The 13,861-nt window shown below is 45.4% G+C and overlaps 1 protein-coding gene across 6 annotated transcripts in view; it reads left to right on the forward strand.

Moving 5' to 3' along the window:
• The window catches only part of robo2 (roundabout, axon guidance receptor, homolog 2 (Drosophila)), a 620,252-nt gene that overhangs the window by 422,602 nt on the left and 183,789 nt on the right, over nt 1-13,861 (forward strand). For all 6 annotated transcript variants that reach the window (XM_072259833.1, XM_072259836.1, XM_072259834.1 and 3 more), the window contains 2 exons: nt 1,511-1,635; nt 5,709-5,880. In XM_072259833.1, the coding sequence (XP_072115934.1) occupies nt 1,511-1,635; nt 5,709-5,880 (297 nt within the window). The remainder of the gene's footprint in view (nt 1-1,510; nt 1,636-5,708; nt 5,881-13,861) is intronic.

Genomic DNA, 13,861 nt, shown 5'->3' on the forward strand with positions numbered 1-13,861 from the left:
CCTCTCCCCTTCTCTCCCATCTCTCCCTCTCTCGCTGAGCCTGGTTCAGATGCACTGCGTATCTCTGTACGTCTGAATGTGTTTGATCAGCATTGCCCATGCATGCTGGGCCCTGAGATGGTGCTTAACTATTGTGTTTTGATAAACACTAACAAAATCAGTGGGTGACTTGGCATGTACACTGGGGCTGTGGAGCGGGACCAATTTGTGCTTGGAATCTGCACACTTTCTAATCTGATGTTTGCCGGCTTTTCCAGATCTCGGCGAGATGCTGTTTCCTTTCCATAATTCAATGCCGATAAATCAAAAGGGCTTTAACATCTAGTGATCACATCACCCATTTATTGACCAATTACACTTTGGAAGATTTTACCATCAGGAGCCCCTCTAATACAGAGGCTCTCCCACCATGAACAGAAAGCCAAACCAATTCTCTTCCTAAAAGGGAGTTCTTTAAAACTTCAATGCACAATCCGTCAGACGTGAATAATTGCTTGAGTGAGGTGGACTGTATAATAAACAGTGTGTGCAGATGGACTTTGTAAACGAGGGAACAGAGTGAGGGCAATGGGTTAACAGACTCACATGGACGGAGAGCAGTGAGTGAAGTGCCCTGAAGTATGTGTTTATTTGCTCATGGTAATTCACTCCTCATGCACTGTTGGTTTGAATAGACCCTGTCAGCCCCGTCCACTACAGTATTATCAACACTGACAGAACGCAGCAAAGAGGAACAAGACAAAGGATGTCAGTGTTACTGGTTACTGCAGGGTTCTGGAATATGAACACTCCTGAAGCCTGTCCGGTGAGGCAGGGATTAGACACGAGGGGAAATCATCCTGGGTTCCTGCTCCAGATCAGTGTGTGGTACCCCTGTGATCAGAGAGAGGCAGAGACTCCTGCTCCCAATTCTGATTGCTGTCTGGTGACTGCCAGTTCAGCAGGAAAGAGGGAGAGGGAAAGAGACTGGCAGGGGGAGGGAAAGAAAGAGCGAGTGAGGGAAAGGAGGAGGGGGGGAGAGAGGGAGACAGAGAGGAAGAGACACTGAGAGACGTAGAGACAGAGAGGGAGAGAGAGGGACAGACAGGCAGAGACAGAGATCGAGAGGGAGCGAGAGAAAAAGAGAGGGAAAGACAGGGAGGGAGACAGCAAGAGAGGGTGAGGTGGGGAGAGAGAGAGAGAGAGAGAGAGAGAGCATAACAAGCTCAATAAGCCTGGGCCACCTAATTAACCTGTACGTCTTTGGAAAGTGGGGGGAAACCAGAGCACCCAGAGGAAACCCATGTGATCATGGGGATAATGTACAAACCCATTACAAACAGCAACTGCTGCTGTAGTAGTGTAATATGATCCACTACATTACCACGCCACTCCAAATCAGGTGTTTGATTGACTGCCCCTGGGTGGCGTTACAGGGCAGTGCCTCGTATAAGCGTGTTACTGGAAGCCTCCATCCATCGCGCTCTTCTCTTTTCTGCTCTCTCCAATGTTGCCTGGCCGGACATCCCAGCTGCTCCGCAGTTCGTCGTGAGGCCGAGGGATCAGATTGTGCCCCAGGGTCGGACGGCCATCTTTCCCTGCGTAACGGAGGGAAATCCACAGCCAGCCATCTTCTGGCAAAAGGAAGGAAGCCAGGTAGGTGACCTCTGATCCCCAACCGGCTTCCATTTGCGACGTTAACAAGGCAGGTCACAGCACCATTGGAGTTAAGTGCGAGCCACAGGAACAGAGCCCCTGTGGAAATCCGTACAGGTGCACATTTATTGATCACATGTACTTCGAAACAGTGAGTGAAATGTGCCAATTGCGTTAACAGCCGACACAGCCAAGGATGTGCTGGGGGCAGCCCGCAAATGTCACCACACGTTCTGGTGCCAACATCGCATGCCCATGACGCTCAACAGAGCAACACAAGCAGCAACAACAAGAGCAAAACAAATCCTTTTGCCACCGTCTCACCCAGTCACACACAGGCAGGCCTCGAACCCCACATCAGGCCACCTCCAGGACTCAGTCCCTGGCCCCAAGCTCTCTGACTCACGGACATCAGGCCCCTACCCTCCCGGCCTGGGCTCGCAGATATTGGCCCTCTAGACCTCTGGGACTTTGGTCCAAACTTTAATCTTAAATCTTAAATTCTGCTCCTATGTCCTATAGTTTTATGGTCTCCCTATAGCTCACACACTCTAATCCAGCCAGCATCCTAGTTAACCTTTTCTGTATCATCTCCAAAGCCTCCACATCCTCACGACAATGGGGCAAGCAGAACTGCACCTACTGACATGTCTTTGACAGAGTAAGTGTTGTAGTTCTTCACACGGGACCTCTGGCAACACAACATTTGGCACTGAGGGAACGGCGCAGACAATTGGATCAAATTGCTTCATCAGAGAGGCAGGAAATGCAAATGATCTTCACTAGCTTTCCCCAGCCCACCACGAATCCCACCGCTTTGAAAGCATCAGGAGCTATTTATTGACCTGAGCAGCTTTAACTATGAGGATGTAATCACCTTCAATGGAATGTGGACTCTGCGTTGTTACAGCAAGGCTGTGCTCGGCTAGTGGAGAGTGAGCTGTGAACTGTCCCAGCAAGCAAAGCAAGGTTAGACATAATTTGCAAAGCTATAAGAAACGATTTGTTCGCTGGAATGAGGGATAATGGCATCATCCTTGAATCTATCAGAGTGGACCATCCATCACTGACTAATAAAAGTATTCGCCTCTTAATTAAATGGTGACATAATTTAAGAGAGTGAAGAATTTACAGACGCTCTAATTGAAAAGCGTTAATTTGCCGTTGTGCCTGTCCTGTGAAAGTCCTGGTCGCCAGAAGGGGCGTGGGAGATCCCCAGGCCATCAAGTCACAGAGAAAAACAGCATAGACACAGGCCCCACACATACACAAAAGATTAGATGAAGATAAAGATTAGCTTTATTTGGCACACGTACATTGAAACCTATGGTAAAATGCAACATTTGCCTCAACGACCAATGACCAGCCCGGTCGGAGGATGTGCTGGGGGGCAGCCTGCAAGTGTCACCATGCTTCCAGCACTTACACAGCATGCCCATAACTCACTAGCCTGATCCATCCGTCTTTGGAATGTGGGAGGGAATCGGATAACCTGAGGAAAACAAGGGCGATCACGGAGAGACTGCATGAATTCCTTAAAGACAGCAGAGGGACACGAGCCTGGATCGCTGGTGCTGTAAAGTGTTACGCTAACTGGCAATAGTTACTTTGATCTGCTAGGGTGCAGGAGCAAAATCCAAACATACTCTGCAGGTCAGGCAGCATCTATGCAGACAAATAATCAGTCAAAGTTTCAGGCCAAGACCCTTCATCACCATCCTCCTCTTTTCTACCCTCCTTCGACCCCAGCTTCAACCTTTGCTCTGTCTTGATTGATGGTCAGCACGAGTCATTGGACTGAATGGCCTGTTTCTGTGCTGTATGACTCTATGAACAGCTCCTTCTCATATTTCTCCTGCAGTGTAGAAGGAGCTATTTGACCCATCAGATCCATGTGGAACTTCAGATCCATAGGGGCAGAATTAGGCCATTCGGTCCATCGAGTCCATGCTGGTATTCAGATCACTCCCTTTCCCTTCCTGCATGATCATGATCATCAGAGGAGGCCATTCATTGGTCAAGGTTGACCATGGATGTTGCATCCTAACTGTCTTTAAGGAACCAGTAACCCACCCTTGATCCTTCTCCTGTCATGAGAAATTGCTTCTCTGGGGTTAGTAGCTAAGCCACTCGTGAAGGCCAGGAGTCGGACTTGGTTATCAGAGGTTATTTGTGGTGCACGCCATTGCGAGCATTTAGGTTCAAATTAAATTTATTATCAAAGTATATATATGTGTCCTGTCACGTGACCGGCAACAATGAATATAAAATTGAATTGAGTTAGGTTTTATAAAAAAAACCATCAAATATTTATTAAACTCTGCTCAATATAAAAAAAAACAAATGAAAATCTTAACCGGAAGTAAACTGCTATGTGGCCATTTAACAAACCGCCACTCAGTACTAGTTCTTAAAGTGGTAAGTGCGAAAACAGTTCTTATAGTGGTAAATTCAAACACAGTTCTTAAAATAGTAAATTTGAAAGTCCAAGAGATTTACACAGTCAATTACGAGAGACTTTCCTGAAGTAAAGAATTCCTCGAAGACACAACGTCACGCCAGTCCCAGCCAGATCCTGCCTTGTCTGCAGGATTCACAACGACGGAAATAAAACGGTTTAAAGACACTGACCTTCCTTCTCTGGATTCTAGATCCTGCACAGCCTTTTCTGCCACTTTTAGCAGAGGCGATCTCATGCAGATCACTCTTTCTTGAACAAATTCAATAATGGTCGATCCTTTTCAACCGTCAAACGACTCCTTCAGGTCCCTGTTTTCACTCTCCAATACTGCTGAAAAGATACATCAACAAACCTGGCAGAAATTGGTTAAACTGCCGGTCCAGCACTTTCATACCTTACAACAGAACGTAGAACTCCATTTTAAATCGAAACTGTGTCATAAGGCAAATGCACAGCGGAGCGGAGTATCTGGCTGACGTTCTAACTGGAAAAAACTAACTGCGTCACCCCAGGGATCTCCTTTTATACCCATGGTGAACATGTCATCACGTGACCTCACATCGGTGGGAAAATCACATCATGTGACCTCCAAAAGACCATTACATCATCCTCATAAGACAGTCACAAGATATCCATGAGGTATGCAACAGTCCATACACAACCCTGAGCTTTGTTTTCTTATGGGCATACTCAGTAAGTCCAAGAAACATAATAGAATCAACAGGTAGTGGGAGTTTATCCAAACCGATGCCACATCCCCCCGCCCCCCCCCAGCTATGACAATTTTAATGAACCTGCCACCCACCTACAAACAAGTGTCAATTTAGTACAGCCAATTAACCTGCAGTAGGGAGGAACAACACTTTATATTCTGTCGGGTACCCTCCAACTTGATGGTATGAACATCGATTTCTCAAACTATAGGTATCCCTGTTAGGGTTTATATCAATGACTCAAACTGCTCCTCTCCTATCAGATTCCTTCCTCTCCAGCCCTTTACCGTTCTACCTACCTGGCTTCACCTATCACTAGCTAGCCTTCTTCCCCTCCCCCCACTTTTTCATTCCTGCGTCTTCCCCCTTCCTTTCCAGTCCTGAAGATGGGTCTCGACCTGAAACTAACTGTTTGTTCATTCCCATAGATGCTGCCTGACCTGCTGAGTTCCTCCAGCATTTTGTCTGAGTTATCCAGCTTGTTTTGTTTGGCTGGACACTGTGGGCATGCTACGTTGATGCTGGAAGCATGGTGACACTTGCGGGTATCCTTGGGTGTGTTGGCCATGACACAAATGATGCATTTCACAGCATTTTTTGATGTACATGTTACAAATGAATTTGAACCTCTTTCAAGATCTTCCACATCCTCCCTGTAATGGGACAACAAGAATTGCACACAATATTCCAAGTGTGACCTGACCAGAGTTTTATTCAGTTGCAACGTGACTTCTTAATGCGTATACTGTTCATTTATATTTGCAAGTATCTGCTTTTCTGATGCTTTCTACATTTCTGGATGCTTATGTGTGAATTCCATTCCAATACACCATTATTGTTTTATAGATGGCCATGGTATCCATGGTAACACTGAGGTCAATGTTATTTCTCTCTTCCAGAACCTGCTGTTTCCTAACCAACCGCCACAGCCATCTAGTCGCTTTGCCGTCTCCGCTGATGGGAACCTCACCATCACCAACATCCAGAGGTCGGATGCTGGTTACTACATCTGCCAGGCCCTTACAGTGGCGGGAAGCATCCTCGCCAAGGCTCAGCTGGAGGTGACCGATGGTAAGGTGTACGACACTGGAAACCCTGTCTCAATGGCAAACGTCAAGCAGCATGCTACCAGTGGTTCATAGTTGTACGCAGAGGTAGATTCTTTGGACCGCTGTGTCTGTACGAGCCATCAAGTATCTAGCTAGTCTAATCCCAATAACCAGCTCTTTGAGTCATAAAAGGTTATTAACCTTTCCCTATAATCCCAGCAGCATCCTTGTACGTTTTCTCTGTACTCTTGCCCTCAATCTTATTGATACTTTTCTTGTGGGCAGATGATCAGAATGGAAACAGGTTCTTCAGCCATCCAGCCTGCACTGAACCATTATTCTCCCTAGTCCCATTGACCCACACCTGGACCACAGCCTTCCATATCCCTCTCATCCACATTCCTATCCAAACTTCTCTTACATCAAACCATCACTTCCACTGGCAGCTTATTCCATGCTCACAACACTCTCTGTGTGAAGAAGTTGCCCCTCAGGTTCCCATTTCATTTTGCACCTTTCACAATTAACCAGAGGAAAAAATCCGCTTGCATTTACCATAATTTTGCACACTTCTGTGAAATCTCTCATTCTCCTATGCTCCAGGGAAAAAAGTTCTAACCTATTCAACCTTTCCCTATAATTGAGATTCTCAAGTCATCGCAACATTCTTGTAAATTTTCTCTGTACTCTTTCAATTGTATTGATATCTTTCCTGTTGGTGGGTAACCAGAACTGTATATAATACTCTAAATTTGGCCTCACGTATGTTGTTTTCAACTTCAACATAATCTTCCATCTCCTATACTCAATACAGTACTCTGATTTATGAAGGCCAATGTGTCAAAAACTTTCTTTGTGACCCTATCTACTTGTGATGCCACTTTCAAGGAATTATAGACCCTTTGTTGTACTGGACTCCTCTGTGGCCTACTGTTCATCATGGCCTACTGTTCATCATGTAAGTCAGAGATGCTCCTGTGTACACCATTGTTGTAATGAATGGATATTGGAGTTATGGTCATCTTCCTGTTATTAACAAAGATAACAACTGCTGCTTACTGGATGGTTTTCGTTTTTCACACAATTCACTGTAAACTCTAGAGGCTGGTGTGCATGAAAATCCCAGGAGATCAGCAGTTTCTGAGATACTCAAACCACCCCGTCGGCACCAACAATCATTCCACGGTCAAAGTCACTAGATCACATTTCCTCCCCATTCTGAGGTTTGGTCTGAACAACAACTGAACCCCTTGATCATGCCCATGTGTTTTTTATGCATTGGGTTGCTGCCACGTGATTGGCTGATTAGATATCTGCATTAACGAGCGGGTGTGTAAAGTGCCCACAGAGTGTCGTATCACTGACATTCTGGAGGGAGGCTTACGTTTGGGAGTTTTGTCCCTTCCAATCAGGCACCATGTTACGTAGCGGTTAATGTGATGCTTTTTAAATCTTTTTATTGAATTAGTACACAAAAGGTAAAACATACAGAAACTAATACACTGTTGTGATATAAATTTACAAGAGAGATTAATACATAAAAAAACAATATGAGCAGTGCAGTTTAGTTATAAAATAACGAGGTAATATAGTAGTATACTAATTTTCCATATATATCAATAAAGAGAAGAAAAAACCCAAAAACCCCCCAAAATAAACCCACCGTGCAACTAACCTAAAAAGCAAAGCAAAGCAATGGGCTAACTAGGTACCAAGTAGACTTAAGCAACTTAAACAATCACGTCCTCAAACCCGACCTCCATTAATAACAATTAAGAGCCAAGAAGGGAATGTAAATATGATCAAAGAGAAAAAAAAAGTTACATTAAATGAAAATGTTGAATGAAAGATTTCCAGGTCTGTTCAAATTTAACTGAAGTATCATAAAGATTACTTCTGATTTTTTCCAAATTTAAACATAGTATTGTTTGAGAAAACCAAAAAAACATAGTTGGGGCATTAATCTCCTTCCAATGTTGTAAAATACATCTTTTCGCCATTAAAGTAAGAAATGCAATTATTCTACGGGCTGAAGGGGAAAGATTACTGGAGGTTTTAGGTAATAGGTTAATGTGATGCTATTACAGCTTTGGGCATCTCAGTGTACAGTGCTCAATTCTGACACCGTCTGTAAAGAGCTTGTATGTTCTCCCCATGACTGTGTGAGTTTCCTGCAGATGTGCCAGTTTCTTCCCACCTTCTGAAGATATACCAGTTGGTAGGTTGATGGGTCATTGTCAGTTGACCTGTGATTAGACTGGGGTTAAATTGGTGGGCTGCTGGGTGGCACGACTCAATGGACTGGAAGGGCCTGTCCACACTGTACCTCGAAATAAAAATTCACCTCTGGCCCAGCCCTTCATTCTCGGAAATGCCAGATCCATCCTAACACAGCGGCAAACCAGAAACAACTTGAAATTTATCAAAGTTTGTGAAACGAGGCAACTATAACAGGATTGAAAAGCTCAAAGAAAAGAGTAGATGGAAAGGACAAGGGTGCAGTCCAGATAAACAAGCCAGGAAGCATGTAAAAAAGTGCAATGCACAAGAGGACTTGTAACTGCACATCTTCATGCAGCCATTCACATTGTCAGGGTAGGTGGATTCTAAATGATTCACGGTGACTGGACAATGTCTCCTCTGTATATATGTTAGCATGAAAGCTGGGGTGATGTCAGGAAGTCTTTCTTCACACTGTGGCTTTAAGAAATCAGGAATTTCCTCTTCCGTCCCAAAAGAAGGGATAGTAGGATTCAGTTGAAAAAGGCTACAGAACTTGCAGGTTTCCTGTTCAGTGTAGGTGGGTTTAGATCAGATTAGCTTTACTTGTCACATGCACAGGAAACATCAAAACCCACAGTGAAATATCAGTGGTGGGATAGAGATACGTCTCTACCAAAGGACATGTAGGGTGCTCCTTCCCTCTGCTAGCCTGTAGGTCACCCTTGGGCAAGGTGTAGCACCTGCTTAGCCTCCCCCCACCGCCACCACCAATCAGGGCCACATGAAGCCATGGGAGCAGGTGGTGGATGGTGGTGTGAACAGCTGGTGCATGTCACAAGTTCTGGTTATGTGACCACTGACAGCAGGCAGACAATCTCTGAAGAGTATAGACTGGCTGGGGTCAACCATCTTGTAAAGACACTGCCCAGAAGAAGGCAATAGCAAACCACTTCTGTGGAAACACCGGCCAAGGACAATCATGGTCATGGAAAGACCATGGTCACCCATGTTGTATGACACGACGCATAAAGAATGAGTAGTCAAATGTGTTGTTTGCATCAACAACCAACAGGGCTGCCCACAAGTGTCGCCATGCTTCCGCTGCCATCGTAGATGGCTCACAGAGGTAATCCGCGCAGTCACAAGGAAAATGCACAAACTCCTTACAGACAATGGCCCTGTTGCTGGCGCTGTAGAGTGTTATGATAGCCGCTGTGCTACTGTGCCAAGCTGCATTAGGGATACAGAGATGTAACCTAACAGTCAAGGTCAAGGGCGTTGCCGTCTGCTCAAGTCCATGTGTGCACAGGTACAGTGAAAAGCTTACAGCCGCATCACAGGCAGAGAGTATCAGAGACACATGTGGAATTGCAAGTTAAGCATTAACTAAACACATACACAATCAAGGCAAAAAAGAAATGTCCATTATGGTGCAGACTGATCAGAAGGTCGCTATATTGGACAGTGATCACGGTTGTGTCAGTTAGACCATAAAAAATAGGAGCAAAATTATAAACATGACAAAATCTGCAGAGGCTTGACATTCAAAGCAACGCTCACAAATTGCTGGAGGAACACTATGGGAATGAATAGATAGTTAACATTTCGGGTCGAGACCCTTCTTCAGGAGCAGAATTAGGCCATTTGGCCCATCGAGTTTGCTCTGCCATTCCACCATGGCTGATTTATTACCCCTCTCAACCCCATTTCCTGCCTTTCCCTCGTAATCTTTGATGCCATGATTACTCAAGAGCCTATTAACCTCCTCCTTAAATATACCCAACAACTTGGTTCAATAGCTAACTGATTGAAGGGAAATTGCCATTCACAGAACGCCTCAAGCAATGGAACAGTGACCAGAAATATAGAGGAAATCCCAGTCTGCATTTTATCTTTGGAAAGCCTGCGGGAGAAGTCGGTGGACTCTGACGTAAGCTAATCTCCCCTGGCTTGGTTTACCATTTTGGTTCTCAATGCCCCTTCTTATCTTATTAGCTGCGGCTAATGGCTTGCAGCAGAGGAGGAAGTAAGCACAGTGTAAACCTAGTCATTAAGGCGTTCTTAGCCAGGGATTTGTTTGAAGTGATGCCTCCTTGCCTTTCAGTCTAAGCCCTTACAAGTGGTGCTCATGAGAAGAGAATCCAGCACTTTGGAATCACATACTGGGATTACCTCTTGATCAAGCTGGCTTCTGCCTCTGCACAAGCCTTTTACACATAACACTGTCTCAAACACGCACAAAGGCTTTTTCAATTTGGAATTCTTTCTGGATTGCTTGGTGGGAGGTGATCATGAATCGGAATCAGCTTTATATATATAGCTAGGGTGCCTAAGACTTTTGCACAATACTTAGTAATTTTATGTATTGCAGTGTAATACTGCCACACACAGAAAAACAAATTTCGTGACATATATGAGTGATGATAAACTTGATTCTGATCCATTGTAGACTGAGAATGGGAAGGGGGCAGGGAGAGGCGAAACACGGTTGGGAAAAGGGGAAGGGAGTGGGAAGCACCAGAGAGATATTCCTTAATGATCAATAAACCAATTGATTGGAATCAAATATTCTTGCCTGGTGTCTCAGGGCTGAGTGTGTCAACTGTCCCACACTCATTTTGTGGTGCACCACCCTCACCATTCCCAATATCCTTTGCTCCCACTAGATTTACAGACTTATTCTCCATTCCACATTGACAAATAAAGTACTATGCAAAAGTCTTAGGCACCCTTGTTAAATATATATTTAAGACTTTTGCACTGTACTGTATGTCATTAAATTTGTTGTTTTGTGGCAGCAGTATAGTGCACGTATAGGGCACATGGCCAAGTGGTTAAGGCATTGGACTAGCGATCTGAAGGTTGTGAGTTCGAGCCTTGGCCGAGGCAGCGTGTTGTGTCCTTGAGCAAGGCACTTAACCACACATTGCTCTGCAACGACACCGGTGTCAAGCTGTATGGGTCCTAATGCCCTTCCCTTGGACAACATCGGTGTCATGGAGGGGAGAGACTTGCAGCATGGGCAACTGCCAGTCTTCCATACAACCTTGCCCAGGCCTGCGCCCTGGAGAGTGAAGACTTTCCAGGCCCAGATCCATGGTCTTGCAAGACTAACGGATGCCTTAAAATAGTGCAATACATAAAATTACCATAAATTACTGTCTATATATAGTACATACATCAATAAAATTTTAAGAGTAGTGGGAAAAAAAAGAAAAAAGTAGAGAGGTAGTATTCATCCATTCAGAAACCTGATGGTGGAGAGGAAGAAGCTGTTCCTATAATGTTGAGTGTGTGTCCTCAGACTCCTGCCCCTCCTCGCTGATGGTGGTAATTTGAAGAGGGCGTGTTCTGGATGGCACGCTGGGTTTTATGTTACCCTGGTCTCTCCCCTCCCCTTTCTCATACAAAGACACAGAGGCTTGGGTAAAAAACGGGCAGTACAGCATCGTAACACAAACATAAACTTAAAATTATCTTGTATCAAGTGCCCAAAAGCAGATCACAAGCTATCACAAAGGAGATGTACTTTGGGCAACCTAGTAGCATAGGAGCTAGCGTAACGCCATTACAGTACCAGCGACACAGGTTCAAATCCCACCACAGTCTGTAAAAAGCCTGCATGTTCCCTCATTATGGGTTTCCTCTGGGACAGGGTTTCCCAACCTTTTTTATGCCATGTACCAGACTCCAGCGGATTGAGCGGACGAGACCAATGGAAGGTCCAACGGTCAAGAAGGCGGTCTCTGCAAGCGTCGTGGAACATGTAGAGCAGGACAAGACACAGAAGACGTCCTGGTCATCCACTGTGCCTAGTCCCATCTCCAGCTGTCTAGACTCTGTCTTGCCACTGGATCCAGATGGGAATTGGGAAGAGAGAGTGAGGCTGACACTGCACAACTCTCCCTCACTTAAATCCAAATCATGTGCTAGTCTCGACACCATCATAGTGGTGTCGAGGTCCTCATTGACAATGATGGATGAACACAACACAATGCCATGTACCCCTACCATTAACCGAGGTGTCTGTGGGCCCCAGGTTGGGAACCCCAGGTCTAGATGCTCCAGTTTCCACCCACATTCCAAAGACGTATGGGTTCGTAGATGAATTGGTCACATAGGTATAAATGGGTGGCGTGAGCTGTTTGAGCCAAAAGGGTCTGTAACCATGCTGTATCTCTAAATAAATGAAGGAATGAGTTGTCTTGATCAGATTCCAGTGCATTGAGTCTGGGCTGGAGAAATGGTGGCGGTGGGTTACTGCAGAACAAGGAGACAGTGGTGGAGGAGCTTGATGGTGAGGTGACCATCCACACACACCTCTACCCAGCTTTGTTTAAGGATGGAACAGACAGATGATGATCAGAAGAAAGGACTCCTGGCATCACGAAGGCTTGGCTGAGTCTATGACAGTGTTTTGAAATATTCATGCTTGAGCTGTGTGTGTGTATGTGTGTGTGTCTGCATTTGTGTCTGCCTGTGTTTGTTTGTGTATGTGCTTGTGTGTGTGTGTTTGTAAGTGCGTATGTGTGTGTGTGTGTGTGTGTGTGTGTGTGTATGTGTGTGTGTCTGCATTTGTGTCTGCCTATGTATGTTTGTGTATGTGCTTGTGTGTGTGTGTGTGAGTGTTTGTGTCTGTGTGTGTGAAAGAGATAATAAATGTGAATCTCTTCTGCCCCTGTTGTACACAGTTGTAACTCCCCCCCACCCCCCCCACTCCGACCATCCCTGATCGCTGTTGAATCTGGTGAAGTGGAAGCCCTATCTCCTGCCTTGCACAAATAGGTCAACGCCATTCCTCTCCTGGCGCTCGTGGGGAGAGGGGGAGGGTCAGCTCTGAAAACCAACTCCACTGCCCTCAGAGGACTCCACTTGACAACATAGAGTTTACACAATGTGTCAGATGATAAGCAATCAGGGTTTACGAGAATGAAATCCGTCATAAAGTGTCAGATGAAAATTGCTCCCCAGCACAGACCATTCCTTTTCTGTAGCTGAAGTGAACTCAGTGAGACCCCCACAATCCTTGCCCCCCCCCCACTTCCCCCACATCTGCGATTGTGTTAGTCTCTCTGCTGTACAATCAGAAAGGTCTTCGTGGACAGGTATAAGATTGGTTTCCTCTCCCTCCAATTGTTTTATTCCTGAAGGAGAATGGAAAAAGCTTCCCAAGAAGGATTTGTAGTCTAACCTCCAGGCTATGACCTCTGCAAGTTGACAAAGTGATGCATTTTCATCAGATTCAAATTTACATGTAGATTAAAAGGTCATTTAAAATGAACGGCGAGACAGTATTTTTTAATATCTGTCCACAAGGCTGTGTGACTCATTGTGACAGCGGCGGATGGAATAAATGGCAGTGTGTGTTGGGGGGGTTGGGGAGAAAGAGAGAGCGGTAGAGAGAAAGAAACAGAGAGGGAGAGGGCGGGAGGGAGGGAGGGAGAGATAGAGGTGGTAGAGAGAGGAACAGAGGGAGAGGGAGAGAGGGAGAGGAGAGAGAAAGTGAGAGACACTGCGAGCAGCAGAAACAGTGAGGGAGAGGGAGAAAGAGAAGGAACTGGAAACAGAGAAGGGGAGAAATAGTGAGATCAAGAGGGAGAGAGAAAAGGAAAGAAAAAATGAAAGACAGAGAGGGAAAGACACCATAAGAGAGAGTGGGAAAGAGATTGAGGCAAACAAAGGGAGAAAAACAGAGGGGGGGGTTGAGAAAATGAGACTCAGAATGAGGAAGGAAGAGGAGAGAGGGAAAGGAAGAAAGAGAGGAAAAGTTAGACAGAATG

Source organism: Mobula birostris, chromosome 6, assembly GCF_030028105.1.
Source record: "Mobula birostris isolate sMobBir1 chromosome 6, sMobBir1.hap1, whole genome shotgun sequence".
Lineage (NCBI taxonomy): Eukaryota > Metazoa > Chordata > Chondrichthyes > Myliobatiformes > Myliobatidae > Mobula > Mobula birostris.